The 27,317-nt window shown below is 38.4% G+C and overlaps 1 protein-coding gene across 1 annotated transcript in view; it reads left to right on the top strand.

Annotated features, from left to right (window-relative positions):
- NFYC (nuclear transcription factor Y subunit gamma) overlaps positions 1 to 27,317 on the top strand; it is a 55,327-nt gene that overhangs the window by 15,568 nt on the left and 12,442 nt on the right. Inside the window, exons 2-5 of the mRNA XM_024199259.3 lie at positions 13,462 to 13,574; positions 18,377 to 18,448; positions 21,239 to 21,352; positions 23,077 to 23,172. Of these exons, the coding sequence (XP_024055027.1) occupies positions 13,470 to 13,574; positions 18,377 to 18,448; positions 21,239 to 21,352; positions 23,077 to 23,172 (387 nt within the window). The 5' untranslated portion in view covers positions 13,462 to 13,469. The remainder of the gene's footprint in view (positions 1 to 13,461; positions 13,575 to 18,376; positions 18,449 to 21,238; positions 21,353 to 23,076; positions 23,173 to 27,317) is intronic.

Raw genomic sequence — 27,317 nt, 5'->3', positions numbered from 1 at the left:
ATGTAAAGGTATTAGAAGGAAACATGTATTTTTAAATACTGTATGTTGGTTTGTGTGAAGCAGTTAAATATTTGCAGGTGCTCTTTTTTTATTTGAAAAAGCTATCTCCTTGAATATGTACATTAAGCCCTCATTGAAGTCAGTGGGATATGTTCATGTTCATCTGAGGAAACGTTTGTATCTTTGCAGCACTGTTTTATGGAGATAGCTTCAAAATTATCCTGTAAATTAAATTCCTCTATAGCCATTTATAGAAAGATGTGCCTAAATCTCTTGATTCTGGTTGATATTCTGGCCCTAATTTATGCATAACTTATTTCCTGTGCATCAAGATAAGAATTACCGTGCTTTACGGATCACTGCATTGTTGCTGCTGCTGTGTATGCCAGAATAATTGTATTTAGCACTTACTAGCACTTTTTGTCTTTAAAGTGCTTTACAACACTCCTGGAATTTCCATTTTATGAAAGAACTGAGGCAAATAGATTGTAACTTGTCTATGGACTCAAGAGGTCATATCAGCTGTGATTAGAACTTGTGGATCCCTGACTCCCAATCCAGTGCTAAGAGCAGAAGACCCTGTTTTTATGGCAGCTGGTTTGTTGGCATACTACAGTATGATGCAAATACACCTCTACCCCGATATAACACGACCCGATATAACGTGAATTCGGATATAACGCGGTAAAGCAGTGCTCCGGGGGGGGGGGCACGCACTCTGGCGGATCAAAGCAAGTTCGATATAACGCGGTTTCACCTATAACGCAGCAAGATTTTTTGGCTCCCGAGGACAGCGTTATATCGGGGTAGAGGTGTAATGCAGAATTGCTGCAACCACATGCAAAATTTAGAGTGTAAATTTTCAGTCCAGTGCACATTTTTTGGATGTGATTCTGATTAATATTTATAGAAATAATGTGGCTAAATCCTGGGCAACGTAGATAGGTTTACTTCAGACAGTCTTCAGTATTTTGAAAAGCTTGAGAAATTGCTACTTTTCACAATTTGAAATGACAGTTTGTGCCATGTACAGCACTATGGGGTCTCAATCTTGATTGGATCTTTAGGTGCTACCATAATAATAATAAATAATTATAATAAGCATTAATATAAAACATTCTGTTGTATTTTGCTGTAAAGATTTTGCGGAACGGGAATCCCATTTTTGGGTCATGTCACTGAATCATGGTCAAGAAAGTTGGGGTCTCTAGGAACTATTGTGCAAATAACCTTTAAGAAGTAATATGTGTTTAGAAAGGAAACTTACCAATCCCTAGGGGTCTGACAACCCACCTTTCTAATGAAGCCTTTGTAAACACTGTGGCTTAATTGCATCCTTTCCAAGGACATACCAAGATTTCTGGTGGATATTTAAAAGCTGGTAGATTAATTAATACCCTGCAGCCTGATATGAACCTTAAGGTTTGCTGACAATATTTTTTTTGATTGATTGTATAGGAAAGCATGCTCTTCCACTTTCCCAGAAGATTTCTTCATTTTTGGATGAATTGGTTATATTCCGAAAAGCTAGTTGTAAAAGGATTCTGTACAGGAATTTGGGGTACATCTGAGCCACCCTAAGCTCCTGTGCCAGAAGCCTGTATGAAAAGCAGTAACTGAGTCACTCTCTGAAGTTAGATCAGGAGTGTCTGGTTAGCTCCAGTCAAGGAGTATAAACATAGTTGCAGTGCCTATCAGAGCCAATTGGAAAAAGATAGATAGCGGTCCTGCAGGGAAAACCCTAAGAACAGTCGTGCTTCAAGAGAAATCTTAGGTTGAGATTTAATTCTGTTGTTTGAGTTGTCAGTAAAGTCAGACCCCTGGAAAATGGTAAGCACGGGCTTTTGTGGTGTGTGTGTGTGTGTGTATGTGTACTGTGCTCATAGTAGAGTGAGGATTCTGCTGGCTTACACTAGTATATTTATATTGCTGCGTGTTTAAATCACAGAAACTTTGGTCCTTTTTTTTCTTGAATTCATCTGGATCAAGATATAAGAAGCATTTAAAACACAATTGGAGAATGCTTTTAAAAGTAGACTAAGGATCTTTTCCTGCACACTGGCTCAGACAGATGGACCAGATGTGACCTAATAGAGCCTGAAGAGACCTAACTCTGCTTATTCAGGGAATTCTTTCTTTCTATATAGGAAATCTAGATAAAATAAGAAGTATGTTTTCCTCATGTGATCACTTATTGATGTTATCAGCTATGCAAATGTTGACCCTTATTTATTGATTTCCGTTAAAGCACTGCCTTGCTGGAAAACAAGGTGGTGATGTATAGAGTTAGTGTTTATTATAAAAGGTCCAAAGAGACTAGATATCCACTAATGTTGACAATTATGGGGAGTCAAGACTGGTGTTTCTTTATTGTAGTTTCCTGTTTATAAGTTTTCACTGCCTTAGTTGAAATTAGATTCTTCTTGTTTCCAAAATTAATAAGCGGTTCTACAGTGCCACAAAAGTATTTTTAAATAATATATAAACATTAAATACATGGTTTTTCCCCACTTGTTAATAAAAATATTTTTTCTGTACCAGACCTTTTTTTGTTTCCAGTTGTGGATATATCAAAAGTGGAAACAAACCTCTGTACCAATTCAAATTACTTTCTGTTGGAAAGCGTTTGTCATGCATAGCTATGACTGTATATATTGGGGCCTAGTTCATTACAAATCAAATACCCAAGCTGCACATTCATTATTCTTTTTATGGAATACTCTGAAACACTGAGCCCCTAAGACTCTTTCAGGTAATACCTCCCCGTCTTCATGTACTGTCTTTTGCTTGACCATCTTTCCATTTCAGGAGAACTGGATGCAGGTCTCTGGTTCTTATCAGTGCCTCCTCTTAGTCTGTCATGCTGGTTGCTTCAGTATGTGAGACTAGAGAGGGTGAGCACACTACTACTACAGCACTCAAGGTTAGACAGCACAGTATTAAAAATGCCAGTGGCCTCCTGGAGCCCTTGTCTACACTAATGGTCCCTCTGTTGCTGCTTGTGGATCTGCATCAGTGTTAGCAATAGAGAGAACTTTCCCCAAAAATCTAGTGTTAGGCAAGGCCGGGCAGTTACTAACATGTTCCAAGTCCAAGCTAGGACCCAACTAAGTGGAAAGTGGAGAAAGGGATGGAACTGATAGACTCTAGCATCATTAGTTTGGAAGCAAATCTGTCCACATTGCAGCACTAACCTTGCGATCTACGCCATTGTTTAAAAACTGTTGTCAGAATAGTTCTGTAATGTAAAGCAAGGTTCTGGATAGCAACCATTTTACGGCATGGTGCTCCAGCTTGGACAGGGACTGAATGTGTTTGGGTGGTGAAGAGAACAGTCTCTCACCATGAAAGCCGGTTACAAATCTGAGCTTTTTTTTTTTTTTTTTTTTTTTTTTCCCCAAGCACATAGGATTCATTTTCTTTCTGTGACTGTAGTTGTTGTATCTTTATGCTGTCAGCTTGCTGCAGCTTTATTATTTGGCCTCTGTCCTAAAAATTGTTATTTGGAATGGTAAATGGAATACATTTGAGACTTTGATAGTATTTCTTGATAGGTGGGTCAGCTGCCAGGCTGAAAGTTTCTATGTCCTCTTGAGTAGGCCTTGAAGCAGAGAAATGTACAGCAGGTTCAGGCACTTTGGGAAGCAGCTATCAGACCATTGGTATGGTTTCTCAAAGGATGATTTCAAAGCAAGATCACAGTCAGCCCTTGGGACTGGAGCAGGGCAAACGCACATGTAGAAGAACAAATGCTATTGATCAGTGGCCCAGAAACTAGCTTTCAGTACAGCTAAGACATTCTTATTGTTGCTGAGACTGTAAAATGTCATCTCATGCAGTTCATTTTCAAGCTCGCAGTTTATATTCTGCAGTCAATGGGTTGAATGTGACTTGTTAAAGGTAGGGCATTTGGCCTTTGCAATTGAAATATAATTGCTGCAGTATCTGGCTATTGGTAATGTGCTGCTTCCCCAGTTCATATGTGGAAAGCAATTGTCATGCTCAGACAGACTTTAAAGAAACGTGCTTTACTAAAACCTTGTTAAAATACATGTGCCCTTTTGTGAGGATATTTCTTGCTTGCTAGATTGTTCCTCTTCTTGATGCTGTCATGCTCAAGTGCCTGTGATGACATAATTTATTACAATGGAGAGCAGATTTTTTGATACACGAGTTTGGGCTCAGCATATCTAATATCAGAATCTGTCCCTTGAATTGTGGAGACTGCAGCAATCTATTTTGAAGTTTGTAGTCTGAGGACTTTTAGTCTGATGCATTTTTAAAATATATTTATCAGAAAGATAATTATGAATGTTGACAAAACAAATATAGGCTCACTTTCTGATACTGCAAATATATTTTTGATTCTGTTGGCTTCCAGTTTCTTGTGTTGTGTGGTAGGCGAGATGCTCTTTATTCTTCCTTTTTAGGTACTATTCTTCAATAGCATGAAATATGGGCTCTACATTGTTTTTCCTTTTCTGCAACTGAACTTCCTGATAGAAAGACCTTTTGTGAGTAGTGGATTTTGTAACACCAACAGCATCCTGAGGCAAAATGATCTTTCTTGTTGGAGCACTAACCATTTTCAGCTCAGGCATGTTTTCCTGTTCCTTTTGTACTCGGGAATGATATACTAGAATGTGACAGGACAACAACAAAATGCAGATATAAAAGTAATCTTGTATTCCTGAAGCTGCTTTCATTGAAATCATGCAATATATATGTGTACTAGAATATTTATTTGTAGCATTTCATTAATGCTTCACAACATAAAGGCAAAAATACAGTAGCACAATTCAAAATGCAAAAACAGTGCATTCAGAAAGTAAAACTCATTGGATACATTAGATGACAAAGGAATTCTTATATGAAGATACTGAACATTAATGTAAATAGAAAAAAAGTGAGAAAATAAGAATGGAAAAGTTCAGAGCCTGGCCTAGTAGCATATTAAACATGAGACTACAAGCCAAGAACTCCTGATGGCCAATCCTGGCTCTGCCATTAATTCACTTTATAGCCTTGGGCAAGGTGCCTAACCTCTCTTTCATATTTTCCTATCTGTGAAATGGAAAAATCTTATTGTATTGGAGTCTGATGAAAATTAACTGGTGAGTTTTGTATAGTGATTTGAAGATTTATAGTGCTGTATACATGCGAAGTACTCGTACTGCCTATTAGGAGGAGGCTAGATAAAGTGGGAGATGTTCCAGGACCCATAAGCAAGCACCCAGATCCTGCAGGTATGGGAGCACAGGACTGTCCGGTTTATATAACTTTCTCAGCAGAAATGAGGCCAAGGAATCCCAGGTTGAGTTTGAAATGGTGAGATTATTGTCTCCATATATGATTTTAGAGATTCATAAGAATGACCATGCTGGGGATCAGACCAGTGGTCCATCTAGCCCGGTATCCTGTCTTCCGACAGTGGCCAATGCCAGGTGCTTCAGAGGGAATGAACAGAACAGGCAGTCATCGACTGATCTATCCTGTTGTCCACTCCCAGCTTCTGGCAAACAGAGGCTAGGGACATTCAGAGCATGGTGCTGCATCCCTGACCATCTTGGCTAATAGCCATTGATGGACCTATCGTCCATCAATTTATCTAATTCTTTGTTGAACCCCATTATAGTTTTTGCCTTCAGAACATCCCCTGGGAAATGAGTTCCACAGGTTGACCATGCGTTGTGTGAAGAAGTACTTCCTTTTTGTTTGTTTTTTAAAACTGTTGCCTATTAATTTCATTGGGTGACCCCTAGTTTTTGTGTTATGAGAAAGGATTAAGTAACATTTCCTTAATCACTTTCTCCACACCAATCAAGATGTTAGAGCTCTGTCATATCTCCTTTTAGTCGTCTCTTTTCCAAACTGAAAAGTCCCAGTCTTAATCTCGCCTCAAGCAGAAGCTGTTCCATAACCCTAATCATTTTTTGTTGCCCTTCTCTGTACCTTTTCCAATTCTTATATCTTTTTTTGAGATGAGCGACCAGGTCTATACACAGTATTCACAATGTGGCCTTACAATGGATTTATATAGTGGCACTATGATATTTTCTGTTTTATTATGTATCCCTTTCCTAATGGTTCTTAACATTGTTAGCTTGTTTTTTGTTGTGTGTTTTTGTTTTTTTTTGAATTGCCACTGCACATTGAGCAGATGTTTTCAGAGATCTATCCACAATGACTCCAAGATCTTTGAGTGGTAACAGCTAATACAAAATGATGGGGTTTAAATGTGTCATTGGAATTATGTTTTCCAATGTGTATTACTTTGTATTTATCAACATTGAATTTATCTGCCATTTTGTTGTCCAGTCACACAGCGTTGTGAGATCCCTTTGTAACTCTTCGCAGTCTGCTTTGGACTTAACTATCTTGAATAATTTAGTATTGTTGGCAAATTTTGCCACCTCACTGTTTACCCCTTTTTTCCAGATCGTATATGAATATGTTGAACAGCAATGGTCCCTGTACAGACCCCAGGGGGACACTGTTATTTACCTCTCTCCATTCTGAAAACTGACCATTTATTCCTACTCTTTGTTTCCTGTCTTTTAATCAATGACTAATCCATGAGAGGACCTTCCCTCCTATTCCTTGACTGCTTACTTTGCTTAAGAGCCTTTGGTGAAGGACCTTGTCAAGACTTTCTGAAATTCCAAGTACACTCAATCCACTGGATCACCCTTGTCAACATGTTTGTTGACCCCCTCAAAGAATTCGAATAGATTGGTGAGGTATGATTTCCCTTTACAAAAGTCATGTTGACTCTTCCCCAACACATTGTGTTCATCTGTGTGTCTGATAATTCTGTTCTTTACTATAGTTTCAACCATTTTGCTTGGTACTGAAGTTAGGCTTACTGGCCTGTAACTACATCAGCTATCCTCCAGTCATCTGGTACAGAAGCTGATTTGAATGATTGGATACATACCACAGTTATATACATGAAGCTTCCATAAAGAGCAAAAGCAGAACCGTAAACAGCTATTCAGACATACAAAAACTCCGTGACTATTCAGTAGATTGAGTTTCACTATAACACTATGTTTTGTCTTCCTCATGAATAGAAGAGCTACTGTATATCAGATTTCAGAGTGGTAGCCATGTTAGTGTGTATCAGCAAAAAACGAGGAGTCCTCGTGGCACCTTAGAGACTAACAAATTTATTTGGGCATAAGCTTTCGTGGCTAAAACCCACTTCATCAGATGCATGGAGTGAAAAATACAGTAAGTAGTATATATAATACAGCACATGCAAAGATGAAAGTTGCCTTACCAAGTAGGGGGCTCAGTGCTCATGAGGCCAATTCAGGTGGAAGTGGCCTATTTGTAAGGCAACTCCCATCTTTGCATGTGCTGTATTATATATACTGCATCTGATGAAGTGGGTTTTAGCCACGGAAGCTTATGCCCAAATAAATTTGTTAGTCTCTAAGGTGTCAGATGTTTTTCACATACAGCTTTAAAATGCAAAATGGAAAAAAACAAACCTTTCACACAGGAATGAGATGCAATCTAGAGATCTGTAGATGAAGCTATTAGCCCGTGGGCAAGCAATTTTGTTTAATTTCCTCTAGTCTTCTGAAATTTGATCATCCCAGTCTGAGTTTATCCCTCTTCAAAAACATGGGATGGGATAATAAGTTTCTAGTTTCATGTAGTATAGCATCATAAAAATCCTATCATCCCCCATAAACTCTAGTGATTTATTTTAATTATTCTGTGTTCTTTATTTCTCTTGATGCTGTTGATGCTAGTCAGCAGAGGCGTGTGGTTCTTGTTGACACTGCTTTTGAATTTAAGGGTCTCTTTCACACTGAGAGCTTCTAATTAAATTACAGTCCTCTTCTGCTGCAAGACTATAACCTTTTCCCTGTGGAAGTGTGTGTCCCTTTTACTATTTTGGGTCATTTTATGTTGGTTTTAATTCAAACATTTGGTGTAGAAGTCAGAGCATGCGCCAGCTGCCAGAAAGATCAAGTTCTATTCCAGGCTCTGATATTGGCTTGCTGTGCAACTTGGGTTGAAGTACTTAAGTCAAAATCTTTAAAAGTAGCTTGTGATTTGGGTGCCTAACTCTTGGGTGCTCAACTGCAGATATCTTTGGCCTGATTTTTTTTTTACCCCTCTTACAGTAGTGCTAAATGTGGGTACTGAAAATTGGAGAACATTTTGGAAAACGGCGTTAGCTACTCAATGCTTCATTATTTTTTCCTTTATAAAATTGGGGCAAAAAAAATGAAGCATTGAGTCGCTATGGCCGTTTTCCAAAATAACCCCAATTTTATAAATTGGAGAATAAGTAGAACTTCTGTGCCTCGTAGGGTTGGTTGTAAGATTTAATAATGTTTGTAAAGGCGATCAAGTCTTTGAGTTCATTAGATGAAAAAGTGTGGCATAAATGCCAAATGTTGTTTATTATGGTAACCTGATGATACAGAGGTTGGTTTTGGCCTTTTATTTTTCAGCAGTGATTCCGCTGGCCACATTAAAGAGCAGTATTGTTGGACATTTTTGTGCACTCATGTCCTGTGCTAAAAGGATAGTGACAATGATAATGCAGAGAGGCGCTCAAAGTAGGGAATATGAGGATCCCAAGGGTTTGCAGTACATCCCAGAGAGAGGAGTTTTCAAGGGAAGAGAGGCAAAATGTAATGAAATCCTAGGCCTAGTCAGCACAATAAATTTGTATCAGTTAAAACTAAATTGATCTAGAAACTGACGTAGTTAAATCAGTGCAACTGTCTTCTTGTGTGGGCATTTTAATTTTGGTTTGTTTACTTTATATCGATTTACTTTAAATCAAGTCTGACATAAGGAATTTGTAAATTGAAATCAGTGTGTGCAGTTCTCTTCTTGTGTGGACAAAATTAACTAAATCAGTTTCTGTATAGCAGTTTAGCTAAATCAATATATTTTTCTTGATCCTTTCTCTGACATAGGCAGATGTTGTTGTATCCTTTGAAGTAGAACCATATCTCTCTCTCCAGCACTTACAAGCCTGATTTGTAAACTATTTCTTTAAACCTATCTGTGTTCTGCAGATTGTACAAAACTCATCTGTTTGATAAAATGTTGTGTATTTTGAGAAATGACAGTTTTCTCCCCACTGATCTTTTTTTTCTTTTTCTTTTTTTCTTGGCCTAATTAAACTGAAGGAAAATGGTTAGGTCGGTGTAATCCCCCTGCTTTCGTCTTATTTTTCCTTTTGCAGCCCGACTTTCTAAGTCAAACATGATTTTTATTTTTTTTTTATGCCAATGACTGCTTGTATTAATGTTTCAAGATGTTCTAACCTGCCTAGAAGACACAGACATCCAAGTTTGTTTAAAATAGTTTCTATCAGCATAGCATTCCTTCACAGACCCATCAGCCATTGGTGCATCATGTTTCCGGCTGTATGTTTTTTACTGGAGATAATTATTAATAGCTCTGTAGTAACCTCAAACTGCCTTCTCTTTGCAGTTTCCTAATAATTATCTTAAGCAGTTATTTAAAGTAGCAATTATCTTTGAGTCAACCACCAGGCTGTTGATTCTACATTCTGAAATATTGGTCTTGTATTTATTTACTTTGAAGATATGATTTTAACTTGTTAAGGGTTTTTTTAAATTCTAGCTGACTAGATTAAACTGGTTTTGAGCTCTTTCAATATCTTGTGCTAATTTGTACAATAGGTATATATGGAATACAAGGGAAAACTTGCTTTAGCAGATGCAGACAATAGAGGATAAAGCTTTTCATTAGTGTAACTTTAACATTTCCTTGTCCTTCCTGTCTAATATGTAGTAATTTATTCACCAATTCGTTGTCATTTTGAACAGTCTAGTTGGAGTGGATTCTCAATCAAAAACAAAACAACTGCACTACTTTTCATTACTGATATGAGCAATGATATACAGTTTGATACAGTCATGTTCAATGCTTTCTGCATCAAAAGCTGTCATTTCTATTTTGAGAGGAAAAGATTCAGGAATCTCAACTTTTCTTCATGTGGTACAGCTTTCACTTTCGGAAATAATGAGTCATAAAAGCAAGTCCATACAGTAGAACCTCAGTTACGATACCTCGGGAATGGAGGTTGTTCGTAACGCTGCACAAAACGTTATGGTTGTTCTTTCAAAAGTTTACAACTGAACATTGACTTAAGTCAGCTTTGAAACCTTACTATGTAGAAGAAAAATGCTGCTTTTAACCATCTTGATTTAAATGAAACAAGCACAGAAACCGCTTCCTTACTTTGTCAAATCTTTTTTTAAACTTTCCCTTTATGTAGTTTACATTTAACACAGTATTATACAGTATTTGTGCGGGTGGGGGGGTTGTCTCTGCTGATGTCTTATTGCATACTTTACCTTTTTTGCAAATGCCACCTTGAATAAAACTGGGGGAAGGGTGTTAAAAATTTGTATGTGTGTTACTTATCTTGGGTGTATTACTTATCTTGCGCTTTACTTACTTTCAGAATTTTGCTGAGATTGGACAGTCTAATTAGATTGTCAGTTTCACTTTCTGTTATCACTAACGTTCTTATTCTCACCCACAAAAACAATGCTACAGTGTTTAATTAAACTATTTTCATTAATGCAAATCATGAAAACATTTCTGGTTTGATTTTAGTGTTTGTGAGAACTTTTTACTGTTTGGGGGTTTTTTAAATCCATATTTTGGTCATCGGGATATCTAGACACCCTAGCAGTAGCCTATTTTATAGGGACAATTCTGATATTTGGGGCTTTGCTTTATATAGGTGCCTATTACTCCCCCACCCCGTACCGATTTTTCACACTTGCTGTCTGGTCACCCTAGCTACTGCATAGTATTTCTGTAAGGCTTAGTCAGCATTAGATAAAACAATTGAGTAATATCCATGTAGGTTTTAGAAATATTTTCCTAGTGGCTGGTATTTTTTTTTCTTGGTTTGTTTTATTTTGCTTTTCTGTTTCTTGCTGTTTGTAATTCACTGTGGTATTAAATGGATTTGAATGCAAATCATCTTTGAAGCATAAGCTTGAATAACTGTTGGTTTTGCCTTTTGAGTGAATTGCATCATGAGTTGAGGGAAAGTCCCTGTCCGTCTTAGTGTTATTGATATGCGAGTTCAGTTACATAGAGCATATTGCCATCACAGAGCAGATTTCAAGGATTAGCTTGTGCATTCCTAAATCTATATTTCTGTTCATGTGACAAAACAGAGATGCACAAATTCAGAATTCAGTTACAAGACTTAGTTAAAATATTTTATCTACTTTTATTTTCCTTTTAAATATTTGAAGATTTTTCATTCATAGGTGGCTTAATTATGAAAATTGGCTGCAGTTAGAATTACTGAATAACCCGCTGGTCATTTCTGTTTCCAGAGAAATTTTGTAACTGCTTTTGCCTTGATTTTTACCATTATTGCAACAGTTTGTGGATACTAGCCAAATATTTATAGGTTAATCTCATTTTTGTAGGTATTTATACCCTGTCAAACTACCCCAACAAATTAAAAAAATTAAATGTAACCATTCACAGCACTTCTTTCAATATGTCCTGAATTTATGAGCATACAGTTTAGTTAGTTTGTACCTAACTAGCCATGAATGTCCTACTGTAGGCTTATCTAACAATATTCTTTTATGAAGAGTAATTATTGTATTTGACACAACGGGTCTAAAGACCACAGTAATCTCCCCCAGACAACATTCTAAACCACGTTGCATAAAACTTCAAAATTACTTTGCTCCTCCTTCAGCTTGAAGAGACAGAAATAAACCATTATATGCATTGGATCAGAAGCGAATGAGAATTGTGCCTAATATGCCAGCTCTAAATTTTGCCCCACGCCTTTTCCCATTATATCACCATATATATATATATGTTGAGATTTGTCTTTTGAAAAGCAGCGCATAGTTTCTCTCCCCACAACCCACTGAACTTTTAGGAGTGGCTTTTTTAAAATGGAAACATCAAAGCGACTTTGGATGACCCAAGAGAACATTTAGCATAACATTTAATTTCTTTGTTCCTTTGGGAAGTGAGCAGTGACTCCTTTGGCATTCCCTGAAACACTTCTTATGCCTGGGGAATAACAAGTTCTGTCTTGCAGTGTTCTACATTTCTGTAATTCATACATGCCATCAGAATTGGAATGATTCTAGTGTGTAAACACAGCACGTCTTAAGCATTCTTTTGCTAGAGTGTTAAAGATTGTTAGATTGTCAGAAATTCTAGAGGAATCACACTTCACCCTGAGTGCCTTTTTCCCCCACTATAAAGCTATTTCTTTGCAATTAAAGTGCTTTTTAAGAGCATATTTGGGCTTGTCCAGCATTAGCCACTTCTGGCTTAAATGTTATACATTTTTTTTAGGTTTCAAAGTGATAGCCGTGTTAGTCTGTATCAGCAAAAACAACAAAGAGTACTTGTGGTACCTTAGAGACTAACACATTTATTTGGGCATAAGCTTTCGTGGGCTAAGGTGCCACAAGTACTCCTCATTGTTTTTACATTTTTTTAGTCGCACATACAGGGTTTGATCTTGCAGTTTCTTCCAGGAGGTACTTGCATGTGAAGGGTACAGGGATTGGCCCAGTGTTTCAGTGGCATGTAAACCCAAGTTCGATATTTTTTTTTTAATATTTTTTTTTAACTTTGTATAGCTATCTGCCTGTCAGTCCTATTCTTCTCCACTGTGGTTGTATTTCAGTTGCTGTATATCTTGTAAATTTGTTGATCACAATTACAAGTGTTAGCATACATCTTAAGTTTGGTCTCTTATCAAGGTACAGGTTATAAGGTATCCATGAAATAGATTCTGAATAGTTCTAAAGTCTAACAGAATTTGCTTCTCAAACTTCAGTTCTAGAGTGCTAAATGACAAGCATAGTTTAATAAAATACAAAAAAGGGTAAGTAGACACCTTCAGCTTAAAATTTGTGATTTACAGTAGTGTGGGCTAATGCAGAGTAGTAGCTGCATAACAATTTCTTTGATTTTGTTGAATTAAGTTGATTCTAATTTTTAAAAAACAGTACTAGTGTAGATAACTCATAGTGGATGGAAGCCAAAATAGAGATGACCTCCTGTTTGCTCACCCTGTTCTTGATTGGTGTTTACTCTAGTAAGTTTGCAGGCTTTTCAGTTCTGATAAGATATTGGTGGTCTTTTAATTCTTCAGTGGACATCATAATAGCCTTTTTGGACTAGACATTTAATAGAACTATAGTGTGTGCATTCCAATAATAAAAGGGAGTGACTAACTTCTTGCCAACCTTCAGATCTTTGAAACTATGTTGGAGTCTTTTTTGGAGAGAACAGGTAGTTTCACACACTGTTGTGTGAACTTGATAGTCTTGTCTTGTTTGGAGACTTTTGCAAAGTGATTCAGGAAAAACTCTAGGACTTTTTGACTCTATTGTCTCCTCCATCTCTACTAATGTTTCTTTTTTTCCCCCCCTCCTTCTCCCCCAGTTATCACCATGTCCACAGATGGTGGCTTTGGCGCCGCTGGCAGTAGTGATGCTCAGCAAAGCCTGCAGTCTTTCTGGCCTCGGGTCATGGAGGAGATTCGAAATCTAACAGTGGTAAGAGAGTGTCCTTTGACAATGTGATAAAACCTTAAGAAAATGTTTAGTACAACAGGAGTTACCTGTTACTTCAGTGTCTTATAGTGAAATATTTAAAAAAACCAACTACATTTGGCCAAATTCTTCTTTCAGATATGTACAGATAAGTCCCTTTGGAGTCAACAGTCGAATTAGTGCATAAGTATCTCAAGGCAGAACTTGGCCCCATGCAAGAAGCTTCCTAGCTCAACTGGGGGGTTAGAAAATGAGCATCATGTAGCTGAAGTGAGCTGATTTGTCTAAATGTACGCTTTTACCAACATTTGGGATGTAGCTCAGCGATTAATGAAATCAAATTTACATATTTCATAGTTTATGGAGACACAATAGTCATCCATTATAAATAGTTTTCCAGATTAAACCAAAACCTTTTAGGGGAGAGAAAAATGGAATCAAAAACTGTTTCATATAGAGAGTTGTAACTTAATTTCCTAGAAGGTTTCAAAGGTATTCAAAACCTTTGGAAAAAAGCAGTTTTGAAACAAATGTACATGAATGGTTGTGGATTCTATCAGGATACTGGCTGCCTTTGATTAACTGACGGTCAAGTGATTGGGAATATGTGTTACAGAATGTACTTACTGCTGTTTGAATTCCATAATGTAAAATGGCGACAGTGCTTCTAAATTTGTATACACTTTTGATCCATAGTTGCCACATTCTAGCAAACAATATATATCACTGTTAAGATGTTTCCCAGAATTAAGGAAAATCTGTAGATGGAAGATTGATTTTTATTTTCTGTTTCCAGAATAGGGCTTACATTTTGTCATATTTTATTTGAAACTTGCTTGCTGACTTGGTACATTCAAAAAATCATATTTTATATCTTTTAAGTTTCACTAGTAGCAACACTTATAGCTTTAGTGCCAGGGCTAAAAAAAATTTTCTGTTGCAAAGTATATCTGGGGGGATCAGGGCTACGTGTTTCCCCAATACTTAGTGGAAATCCATTAGCTTCTTCCTTCGCCTGATTACATCACTTTGAAACAGACTGGTAGTAGGGCCTCTGCCTTTCCCCTACCAGTTTTCCTGTACAGTTGTGAAATCCACTGAGGAAGAAGTACACTTGTGCAACATTATTGGTTAGAATTTAAATGCACAAATTTCAGGATATTTAGTTATGGCTTCTTCAGTAATTACTTATTTCAGAATATTCAATGTTCTCTAGACCAATTTAGTTTAATCGATGATATTTCTACACACTTCTCACTTTGATATCTAAGCACCAATATCAATGTGATAGGCAGTGTAGGGCTCAGTATACCCATGCTCTCGCTTGTGCATAGCTAGACCAGTGCATCTTGGTGTGTTATCTTCTATTTTTCAAATAAAATATGTTCATGATTTTCTATCCTACATCATTATATAAGCGTATTCCTATTGAAGTTCGCAGGTATTATGGATGTGATTCTGAGGGTGGAATTTTGATAAACTTTCCTTTCAAAGGTATTATACCCACTTTAAGAATTAATTTGGCAAGTGTGAAGTTTTAAAAATAACCTGAACACAAAGTGCACAATATTTAACAAACACACACACAAAAAAACCCTACACTTTTCAAATGCTTAAATAACGCAGAGCTGAACAGAATTTTGTCAGATTTATTTTTAAAAATTTCGTCTATAGGCTGAGAATGAACAAGAAAGATTTCACCGCCCGATTTTTTTCCACTTAAAAGATAAGCCTCTGAGAATAAGGGCATATAACAAAAATGCCTTTTCAAGAACAACTGACATCTCTACTACGACATTACAGTAGTCTGTCCTAAATGCCGACTTTTCTGGTTTTAATTTAAATTAGCTGAAAACAAAAGGGCTCAATTTGAAGATCGTCCATTTGAAATGAAGAACCCTGTCCTGATACAGTAGTCTAAAGATAAGCTTCCCCTTTCGGCATGTTATACAGTCTCAGCTCAAAGAAACAGATGTAGCAATCTGTATGCAGAGACCAGAATTAATTACTTTGATCCCTTCCTGCACTGAGCTCTTATGTGCGAGAGCTATAGTTTGTCTTCATCTGCATGTGGTAAGGGTTTATTCTACAGCTCACCTAGTATGGGCAATTTAATTTCTAACACTGCTGTCATGTGAATCTATTTATTGCATTGCAAGTTAGAAAAATGTTGAATGCCGAGTTGTAAGCTTCTGCCTGAATGAAAATTTTTAATAAGGACTGTAGGGGAAAAACAATTATAAAACAGTCCTATCTAGCCACCCTGCACGTAATCAGGCACTGAAATTATTATGTCTAGTAAAGCCAACCACTGAGTGCTGCAGCATATGTGGACCGGGGCAAATTTGAGAATTCATTTACATGTATTTGTGTAGTGGGGGGTCAAAGCAGTTACCTGAGGTACAAACTGTTCTGGTTGACTGCTCTTTGAGACAATCTTTATTTCTGTTCTTGTGCTTTTGTGGTGTGCACACTTTAGCTAGAATTCTGGGGAAAAGGGGAACAGTTTAAGAATGTTTTTTTCCCATAAAACACAGAGAAATGCAGCCTAATCTTGGAGAAACTGTAGAAAATAGTACTAATGATACATTACAGCTTCAGAATTAAGTTAGAAGAGGCTTGGTGAAAATGTTGATGCTTAATTTGGAAAAAGAAAAGGTGAAGAATCGATTCCTAAATCTTGTTTAGCTGGGTAGTAGCCAGACAACATGTCATGCTTCTCTTAAACCAAAATAAATAGACAATATATGCAATGTCTAATAGCCATAGTACTTATTTACAGGAATAAAATAGATTTCCCCCCTAAAAATAACCAAATATAAGGTGTTATTCAGCTGTGGCAGGACTTAGAGAAGAATTGTATCACTATGAGTTTTCCTGCAAAGGATTCACAGATCTGCACAGAAGTCATAACTAATTCAAAGATTCTAGATAATAAGGCTGGAAGGGACCACTGTGACTATCTAGCTTGACCTCCCACATAACGTAGACCATTGGACTTTCCTAAATTAATTCCTGTTTGAACTAGCGCATATCTTTTAGAAAAACATCCAATCTTGATTTAAATTGCCAGTGATGGAGAAGTTGTTCCAGTGGTTAATTACCCTTTCTGTTTTTAAAAAAAAAATAAAAAAAAAATTGTACCTTATTACCAATCTGAATTTGTCTGGCTTCAGCTTCCAGCCATTGGATCTTGTGAGTTAGACAGTTGTCTGCTAGACTGAAGAGCCCATTGTCAATTTTTTGTTCCCCATGTAGGTATTTGTAAACCGTGATCTAGTCACCTCTGAACCTTCTCTTTGTTAGGCAAAATAGATTGAGCTCCTTGAGCCTTTCATTCTTCTAAGGCATGTTTCCTGGCTCTTTGAACTCTTTTTCCAATTTATTTACATTCTTCTTCAATTGTGGATACCAGAACTAGATACAATTTTCAGGTAGCAGTCGCATAGTGCCAAATACAGAGGTGATACAACTTCTCTGCTCCTACTCGATTATTCCCCTGTTTATACATGCAAAAATTGCATTAGCCCCTTTGGCCACAGCTTTGAACTGGGAGCTCACGTTCAGCTGATTATCCACCAAAGCTTCCAAGTCTTTTTTAGAATCAGTGCTTCGCAGGATAGAGTTCCACATCTATGTTCTTTGTTCCTATATGTGCAACTTTACATTTGGCCCTATTAAAATGCATTTTGTTTGCTTGTGCCAAGCTTACTGAGCAACCTGGATCGCTGTGTATCAATGACCTGTCCTCTTCCCCAATTTTCGTGTCATCTGCCAACTTTATTGGTAACGGCTTTGTTTTCTTCCGGGTTGTTGATAAAAATGTTAAATATCATACGGCCAAGAACTGATCCCTGTGGGACCTCTTTGATGATGATTGTTTGTCGACATTTAGATTGAGATCTGTCACGTGAGCAGTTTTTAACCATTTAATGTGTGCCATGTTAATTTTATATTTTATGGCATGTGGTACCAAGTCAATTAGTAGTTTTGCCAACCCCAAGAGTTCAAAAATTGAGTCAAAACTCTAAAAAATCATGACATTTGCATAAAAATCATGTTTTTAAACGACAAATCATGTTTTTATTTGTCTTTGGGTTTTTTTTTTAATAGCCCTTCCCATTAATGCCGAATGTGTGCTAAAAATTCAACTTTAAATGCACCTCAAATGTGCGTGCACAGAAATGCAGGTCCTGGTTTCCTTTGCTTGATCCCCACTTCTTCTCCCCTTGACACACATTGCCCAGAGACCTCGCTTCCCACTGGCAGGTTTGTGCAGTCCTCCCTCTCCACTTTCACAACCTCCTAGTTCCTAGTCATCTAGCAAACTCCAGCAGCTGCCCCCTAGTCGCCAGCCTGCAGGGGAGAGGTCTTCCCCTGGCCTCTCACCTCCATGAGCTATCCTTTTTCTGCACAGTCTGTCGTGGGGGTGGGTGGGGGAGAAATGAGCAAGATCCATGAGGCTGAGCTTGGAGTGCGGCCTGCTCCAGGGCCCAACGCCTGTACTGCAGGCAGCAGCTATGCCGTCTATTGCACAGCATCATTCCGCAGATGGAGGGGGAAATGATCTAGTCTATAACAATTTGAATGGCTAGGAAAAGTGGATAAGAGGGTAAACATCAAGTGTTTGTAGTTACATTACCTTGGAGAATAAAAATCGTTGCCTCTTACAGGAGACAGATACACTGTTTAAAGCAGAAAGGGCCAATTTTGAATTCTTCTGAACATCACTTATCTCTTACTTTCGTTTTGAATTATGTATAGTTGAACAGTTTATGAAGTCTCCTTTTTTTTGCTCTCTGCAGAAAGACTTCAGAGTGCAGGAACTCCCACTGGCTCGTATTAAGAAGATTATGAAACTGGATGAAGATGTGAAGGTAAATTCATATTTGGTCTTTTACGCTGTGAAACAAAACATACAGTTATGAACCCTGCTGATGAGCACTATAGATGTCATTTCTCTGGGTTGCAGTGTATGTAAGAAAAACAACCTTATTGTTCTTGAAATCTGTAGAAGAATTAAAATACCCCATCAGCTATCAGAACAATTTCACAGTTCGTGCTGTGAAAAGCCCCCTAGAAACTGGAGTGATCGTTTCTTTTTGAGGAGTGCTCTAAAATGATAAGTGTGTGTGTCAAATGAAGTAGGCCAAGTTAGGTGCCTCATACAGCCTTCTCGGTTTAGGTACTTATATGGCCACTGTCACCGCAGTGTCTAAGTGGCTTCACAAGAATTAATGAGTTAACCCTGAGAGGAATGGAAGTAATATCTCCATTTTACATATAGGGAACCGAGGCACAGAGAGTTGACATGCTAAAGGTCAGACAGGAAGGCTGTAGGAAAGCCAGGAGTTGAATTGGACTGTTGAGTCCCAAATCAGTTCCTTACCCACAGTATCATCCTTCCTCCCAACACATTAAAGTCTGGAGATTATTTATTGACCTATAGAGAAGAGGTGCTCAGGATGCCTTACGGAGATTAGTTGACTGCACCATTGTGGCGGCTGCAGCTGTTAGCAGCTTGATAGATTTCACAGTATTTTTCAGATACATTGTTGGACAACTGTTTTCATTACTTAACTAGCTTGTATAGCAGGGCACATAATTTGTACATTTTGCATTAAAAACAAATTTCCTGACCATGTCTTGAATAAAGCATTTCCAGATAACTTTCAGTCTTTTCCCAGTTCTAGTAATGACTAGCTTCTGTCTCTGTTTTCATATCTCCTCCTTATTTCTGTGGCTTTTGCGTTCACAGAACTACAAAATCATTTAATATAAACATAGTAACATTTAAAAAAGCAACCGCCCTACAAAGGTATTTCAAATATTAGTACAAAACATCATATTTTACATTTTATCACAGAAGTGTGGCCTTTGACATTTCATAAATTTTAGATCTGAACCCTTGAAACAAGCAAACTAAGAAATCAGTATTTATTTGGCATGTGATGGAGGCAAGTTCTACAGTCGTCATCCATATGGGGATAAGGGCATGCATAGGTCTAAGGGGAAATCTGGCACATCTACTCCTATAACAGGAAAAACAAAAAAACCTACTGTAAATATCTGGGATTTTTTTTTCTTTTTTTTTTTTTTTGTTACTTATCCAATGATCTTTTTGCCTTAAATTAGAAGATTTTATGGGATGCCAATTTCCAAGAGAGTTCATGGGGCCAATGACTTCCATCCTTTTTTTTGTGAATACCACCCGTAGGTTGGGAGACTTTAACATTTAAATACGCTCAGTGAAAAAGGTGTGTTCTTTGGCTCCGTTTGTTAACGTAGAGACATTTTTTAAACTTTGAACCAGATTGAATCCAAGCCTCTTGAGTCTCAGTTCAGTGCCTTAACTAAATTAATGCCAAATTCCCTGTAATGACGGGGAAAGGGAGATGGAAAGTAAATAATATTGTTTCCGGGTGGCCAGTTTTTAACAGGAAGGAGATTATCCAGGGAAATAAGCCTAATACAAAGGTAGCTAAAGTGAAACAGTTCTAATAGAAAGAGAATTTGAGCCAGATTCTGTTACGAAAACGAAATTTGGTGAGACTTGCGATTTATTCGTTTATTTATTTTAAATCTTTACAATCCGTTTTTACTCTGCCTGTATTCTTTACCTTAAGGCTGGTCCACACTAACCCCCCACTTCGAACTAAGGTACGCAACTTCAGCTACGTGAATAACGTAGCTGAAGTCGAAGTATCTTAGTTCGAACTTACCGCGGGTCCACACACGGCAGGCAGGCTCCCCCGTCGACTCCGTGTACTCTCTCGCGGAGCAGGAGTACCGGCGTCGACGGCGAGCACTTCCGGGATCGATCCCAGAAGATCGATTGCTTACCGCCGGACTCGGAGGTAAGTATAGATGTACCCTGAGTATGTAAGTCATTTTGTAAATGACTATTGATAGCTTCTGACTGTAAGGACTAGATTTTTAAATGAGGCCTCAACCTGGCCTCTAAATTTGTGCCCTTGTTGCACAAACAAAATTTGCACATATAAAAATGATTCATGTGCAAGTTTAGTAGATTACTAACTACCCAGTTTCACACATACTGATGCCATATGCTCCTGCAAGTTAGGGGTTTTGTGAGCATAAAGTTGAAACAGGTGCTGAAAACTTGGCCCTAAAATGTTAATTGTAACCTAAACTTCCACAATACATATTATATCGTCTACGATAAATTAGCTTGAAAAGTAGTGAGAGCTGCTGGGATAGATTATCCTCCATCAAAGTGAAAGAAAAAACTATTAACCTGTGAATGGAAGGCCTGTCTAGCATGTGAATTGTTAGTAGAGTTTCACTTCTGTTGTTAAAGAGTAAAATTGACCAAAACTTTGTGTTAGCATAGGGTAAGCCAGTGAGCTATGCAAAATTAAAATCTGATAACCTTCATATTTCAATAAATAAACTTATCAGGAAAATTGTAACTGACCAGTATTCCTGTTGTACAGTGCTTGATTGAAAACTGGTAGCCCTTTGTACTTCCACATCTTGCAATGAGATGGCCTTCAGATGTAATGTGGAAATCCCCTAATCTCCCAAACTACCATTTTATTCATCCCTGGACTATTTATCCGTTAATATGATACCAAGCTTCTATGATAGAATCAAGTGTAGTACATTGATTGATGAGTGAATGAAATGCACATTTTTCATTACAGATGATTAGTGCTGAAGCTCCTGTGCTGTTTGCCAAGGCTGCTCAAATATTCATAACAGAATTGACGCTACGGGCATGGATACACACTGAAGATAACAAGCGGAGGACTCTGCAGGTAATGGAGAGCTATTTCCATGAAACCTTGAACTGCCATGTCCGTGTTTTCTGACCCCTTTTACTTTCTAAATATGAACCTTATGCAGCCTTAAAACTCCCTGTCAGAAGGGAGTGAGACAGGGGTCCCTGACCAGAGACAGGTGATGGCTAGAGACCGGATACCTGACTAGGAACTCCTGGGGTGTACCACAGAGGAGGGGATACAGGTGCAATACCCTGCAGCTGTAACAGTGCCCCTTTAAAATATACTATACCTGTGGAACAGAGATGAAAATGCTTTTTTTCCCTTACTTTCTTCATGGCTACTGTTGGCACTTAGATGCCAAGGTGATACATGCCCTCAAATGCCCCAGATAAGTTGAAGTGTGAGGATTGATAGCCCTTCTAATTTTTATCCTAGGTAACATCAGAAAGGGCAAATATCTCAATCCTGTTGTGCTCATGTATACTAGCTTCAGTGAATTTCTCCTAATACCAAATAAGACCTTTCCTTTTTCTATGATTCCTGGAACTAGACCCAGGATTTTTAAAGATGTCTTACAGCTTTGGTCATCATATGGTCGTCTATTATAGAAGTAGTTTTTAATGACAAATTACCAGGTAGTTTAAAGGAGCTATCAAATCCCTCCACCCCCATTCTTCTTTTCTGCAGACTAAACAATCCCAGTTCCCTCAGCCTCTCCTCAGAAGGCATGTGCTCCAGCCCCCTAATCATTTTTGTTGCCTCTCCGCTGGACTCCAGTATTTCTACATCCTCCTTGTAGTGTGGGGCCCAAAACTGGACACAGTACTCCAGATGAGGCCTCACCAATGCCGAATAGAGGGGAATGATCACGTCCCTCGATCTGCTGGCAATGCTTCTACTTATACAGCCCAAAATGTTGTTGGCCTTCTTGGCAACAAGGGCACACTGTTGACTCGTATCCAGCTTCTCGTCCACTGTAATCCCTAGGTCTTTTTCTGCGGAACTTCTGCCTAGCCACTCGGTCCCTAGTCTGTAGCAGTGCATGGGATTCTTCCATCCTAAATGCAGGACTTGGGGAAGGGGTGGAGTGGGGGATGGAACTTCTTTTTCTTCAAATGTAAATAAACGTCAGTAGGCTTGGGGGGTCTGCGGAAAAATTTTAAATCAAAATGGGGGTCCTCGGGTTGCTAAAGTTTGAGAACCACTGTCATAAACCATAGAACTTACACTCTAGGAATTATTTTGGTCGATGTTTTTCTAAAAGATCCAGTCTTGATTTTAAAATGTTCATCAACGGTTCTTCCCCTAAAAACTGAACCCAGTGAGGTCTTGTGTACTCTAAGAAAACCTGTGTCACTTGGGGTGTGAAAAATCCACGCCATGGAGTGATGTAGTGAAGCAGACCTAACCCCCGGAAAAATTCTTCAATTGACCTAGCTACCGCCTTTCGGGGGGAGGATTACCTAGGTCGATGGGAGAGCTCCTCTCTGAGATGTGAGGGGATAATTTTGCCATTACAGATCATCTTATTGCTTGTGGTGGCTCACGGTTTGCATGATTCTCTCATTCTGCTTGCCTGCCCTCTGCTGTTTCTGAATTAATAGTACTAGTTATGTGAATGGGACCATTTGGGGCTTCAAGGATGAGAATTCAGTTCCATATGATGGGCATTCCCAACTTTTATTTTACTCAGCAACCAAACAGATAGATAGTTTTAAAACTGACAGATTATTTCCATTGTTTTTGAATTGTTACAGAGGAATGATATTGCCATGGCAATTACAAAGTTTGATCAATTTGACTTTCTCATCGATATTGTTCCAAGGGATGAACTTAAACCTCCAAAACGTCAGGTGAGTTGGGAAAACGGCTACTACTATTCTTTACATATAAGTTTGATTTTTCCACTATTTACATACTTCTGATATTAAATAGTAATATAAAGTGAGGTTCAAACATAAGGCAAGTACAGTTTATTGTAGGTTTGTGTTCAATATTTGTTTCAATCTCTTAGACATTTAGTTTTTTCTGTATTCTCAATGTGAACATTGCTGTTGCCAGTGCCTCAGAGATGTAATTGGGTACATTTTAGAAATCTAAAATCTAACGTGTCCTGAACACTCCAGTGGGGATTGCATAAAATGGAACATTCGTTATCCTCTCAGTAGGCACAGTTGTGTCTGTGTGTGGTTACACCAGATACTTCCTCCCGTTGAATGAAATCTGAGCTCAAGATCCACATTCCTTCAACCACTGAAGTCCACAAATTTGTTGTCTTTGTAAACGTTTCTCCTTAAAAGTTTGTAATTGGCTTTACTTTAGAGGGGCCAAATGACTGCCTGTATAGAAATTATTACAAAGAAATGTCCATGGGGAGGCAGCACAACCTAGTGGGTAGAGCACTTGCTCTGCTCCTAGCTTGCTGGATGATCTTAACAAGCCATTTACCTCTCTCTGCTTCAGTTTCCCAACTGTAAAATGGGGTAACGATATTTTCTGGTAATTTTTTTTTTTTTTTTTTAATCTTTGAGATTTACTGATGAAAACCCTATATAAGAGCGGGGTATTATTAAAAAGATTGAAGCTTTTTTTTTCATTTTCGCATTTCCTCATTCTGTCACTTTCAAGTGTCCAGTTGTCGCTTGAGCAGGTTATATGATGAAAACAAAACTTGTGCACCTACTGGTAACTGATTTAAAAGTGAAAACTGGTATGAGACTGATCTACGTAATTGCTGGTTGACAAGGCTGCTAATAGAGGTTACAAATAACAAAAGTTGCTAACATTAAGAATGCTTAAACATCTAGAAACCTGTTGAGCTAACACTTCAAGGCTGTTGGAGAAGAAGGAAACCTGTTGCTTCCCGTAGAAGTACCACATTCTGCATTTTTCTGGGCAGTCATTGCTACTGTAAACATCCTTGACTGGAAGCTGTAAGGTGCTAGAAGGGAGCTTTCAGTCGGATGTTTACAGCGGCAGGCTGCCACAGTCATCCTGAGCACCAGGCCTGCTTTGAAACGTAACAGGTTTGTATTTAAGAAGCACTGGTTTCTCTGCTCAAGCCCAATTTTGCTGCTTCAGAAATCCAACTTTCTGCTAGACCAGTTTATCACCTTTTGTCTAAAAGGCTTATTTTCCTCCACCGTTGTACCAAGCTGTAGATATATGTAGCTGTTCATCTAGGTCCAGCGGTCAGACTACTGAACCTCCCTTCTCTACAACCTGCCTGGTAGACTAAACAGCTAGATTAACACCCAATGCCATAAAGCTTTCTAGGTAATTCTTAGTTTTACAGATGATGCTTCATTCAGTACCTTGTTCAGTAGCTCCTGGAATCATTGTCTGACTTCCTTTTAAATTGTGTGGAGTTCGTCACTCCTTTCTTTCTGGATAATTAGGTCCATTGTTTTGTAGGTGGTGGAGCAAATGATTTACTTATCTGGAACTGCAACTTCTGAAGGTTTGAGATTGCCTAAAGCTTTGTGGCAAGTCCATGATAACCCTTATAATTCTCTGCTCCAACTTATTCTCACTCTTCCCAGAAGTGCTATAAAACAGCCTGCTTTCTTTGACGTAGATCCCAGCAGATGTATCACTAGGAGATTTTCTGTCCTCCATTGATTCCAAGGAGGCTTACCTTCACATGCCAGTGCGAGTAATATACAGAAAATTCCTTCACTTTGGATACAAAGAGCAGCACTTTCAACATAGAGCCTTAACCTTTGGGCTGGCATATTTACCCTTTTCTTGATGACCTCCTGTCATCTGGGCCCAACCACGTTCCCTGTCATTTCTTGGAAAAGCATGGTTTTCTTGTGAACAGAAAAAGGTCTGCTGCTAGCCTCATCCCATTATATATACTAGTATTTGAGAGTGGTAGTAGAACATCACTTATTAGAAAGTATTCATTCAGGAAAGACCTAGAAGATTATCTGCTATAGGAAAAAATTCAGCAACCTCCCATGATTTCTGTACATGTTTGATGGGACCATGTTCTGTATATATTTGCTCACATGGTGAATGCCACATATGAGAATGTTGCACAGGTTCCTTCAGTCCCTTCCCACAGAGCTGCCTGCTCATCCTTATACAATATAGCAAAGTAATGATTCCTTTGAAGCGAATTTGTTTGCTACTGTGGTATGTAAAGAACAGCTTTTCAAAGATGCACCCTAAACAAGAGCCATCTAGGAAAGAAAAATCTGTGCATGTCAGTTTGGAGGATGGGGGGCCTGCATCTCAGGAAACCTGGCAAAATCAGGAAAATTGGTTCAGCATAAACATGTTGAAACTAAAAGCAGTGAGTAACAGCCTGAGATAACAAAAGCCAATCAAGATTCCTAAGAGTTCATGTTCAATTCCCCTACTCTGTGATTCTACACAGTGGTGCCTTTATGGCCCTATCCAGATAGCATAGTGAAAACACCCAAAATATGTACACAGCATTGTTCACTCATTTGACCTTTCACTTCACCGTGAAAAAGAAGCCTCTGTAGAAGTCATGTTTGTAATCTGCCTAAGTCCAAAATATGAAGTCACTTCAATAGTACATTATCTCACCAAATGCAAATAACATCGTTACTGTATAATCCATGGTAATTCTTCTTTTTGATCAGTATTGCCAAAGCTTCCCCATCCGGATTGCACAGCATAAATAACTGAAACTACATCAATATTTGTTTTGAAATAGGTCGCAATTTCTCAAAGCTGTATATTCCCTGCCTCTGTGAACACTGCTGGATGACTAGCAATCCATGTTCAGGGGTGGGAGAGCTTTGGTGGATGATATAATTGACAAAGTAGGGAAGGAATTTTCAGTGGAGAAAAACACATCAAGTTCAACAACTTTGAAGAGTAGCTGTCTGTAGGCTGAAGGGCTTGCATTTATTTATTTATTGCTAAGGCTAAAACTGGTAGTCTATCTCTGCCACAGCTAAGACTGTCTGACAAGTTATTGTTCATTACATCAAAGAGTTGGGGGAGAAACTGTCACTGTTGTGTTGCTGTGGTAACTGAAGTTACGGATTTAAAAGAAAAAGTATGACTACATTTGTGGTAGTGTGTAGAGTACAAAAACTGCATGCCCAGCTGTCTTGGATAGATCTAGCAGTGTAGACAGCGAGGCAAGGTTTAGGCGAGTAGAGTGCCCTACACACCTGAATCCCCAGGGTATATACGCCCAGGGTGTATATTGTTAGCAGTGTAGCATCCTGATGCTGGAGACTTTCCCTGACACAGTGACGGGCTCTGGCAGTGGGAAAAGGCTTCAGCAGCTCCCCATTGCCAGAGCCTGTCTCCACTGAGCCACCCCACTAGAGCCTTTCGCTGCAGCATGTAGCCATGTGCATAGTGCCTGTACTCTACAATGCTGCCTCAAGTGTGGACATAGCCAAAGAGACAGCCTGGTTTAAACAAGACATAACCTGGTTTAAACAAGTTCAGATTTAAATCAGTTTCTGCCCGGAGCACTATAAAACATTAACCTAGAATGCATGCTTTATTGAGGTGCAGAGTTGATTTAAATGTTGTTCAAGAGCTCAGTTAGGAATTTGAGTGTTGCAATCCTTGGAATAGGAGATCTAAGTAGTTTGCTGTAAAGAAACTGCTACAGCTTTCCTCCCCCGTGCATGGATTTTTCATGACTGGATCAGGACAGACTTGATTTCAACAACAAAATGGAATATGTTCTAAATTTAGAGCAAAGATCCTCACGCTGCTCACAAAGAGCTTGAGGAAGCCAAGTTAAAATACTCCAGTGAATTCACTCATGAAAGAGGAACTGTAAAACTAAATCAGTGGGGTGTTCTGTCTGCATTACCATTGGGTGATGCTGACGTTACTGTTCACACCAAGATTCAAGCTCAGCAGCTCTTTCTTTCCTAGCTACAACAGGCTGTGTAAGTTTTAGTTTTGGTTGGGAAAAGAGTGTGTGTATTTAAGGAAAGGGCTTGATAATACATTACACTTGCATTTTATAGAGTTCAATCAAATATATATA

The sequence above is a fragment of the Terrapene carolina genome, unplaced genomic scaffold (assembly GCF_002925995.2).
Source record: "Terrapene carolina triunguis isolate 2854851 unplaced genomic scaffold, T_m_triunguis-2.0 Scaffold236, whole genome shotgun sequence".
Taxonomy (NCBI): Eukaryota; Metazoa; Chordata; order Testudines; family Emydidae; genus Terrapene; species Terrapene triunguis.
Note: the sequence above shows the minus strand (reverse complement) of the source record. Positions and strands in the feature narration are given on the sequence as shown.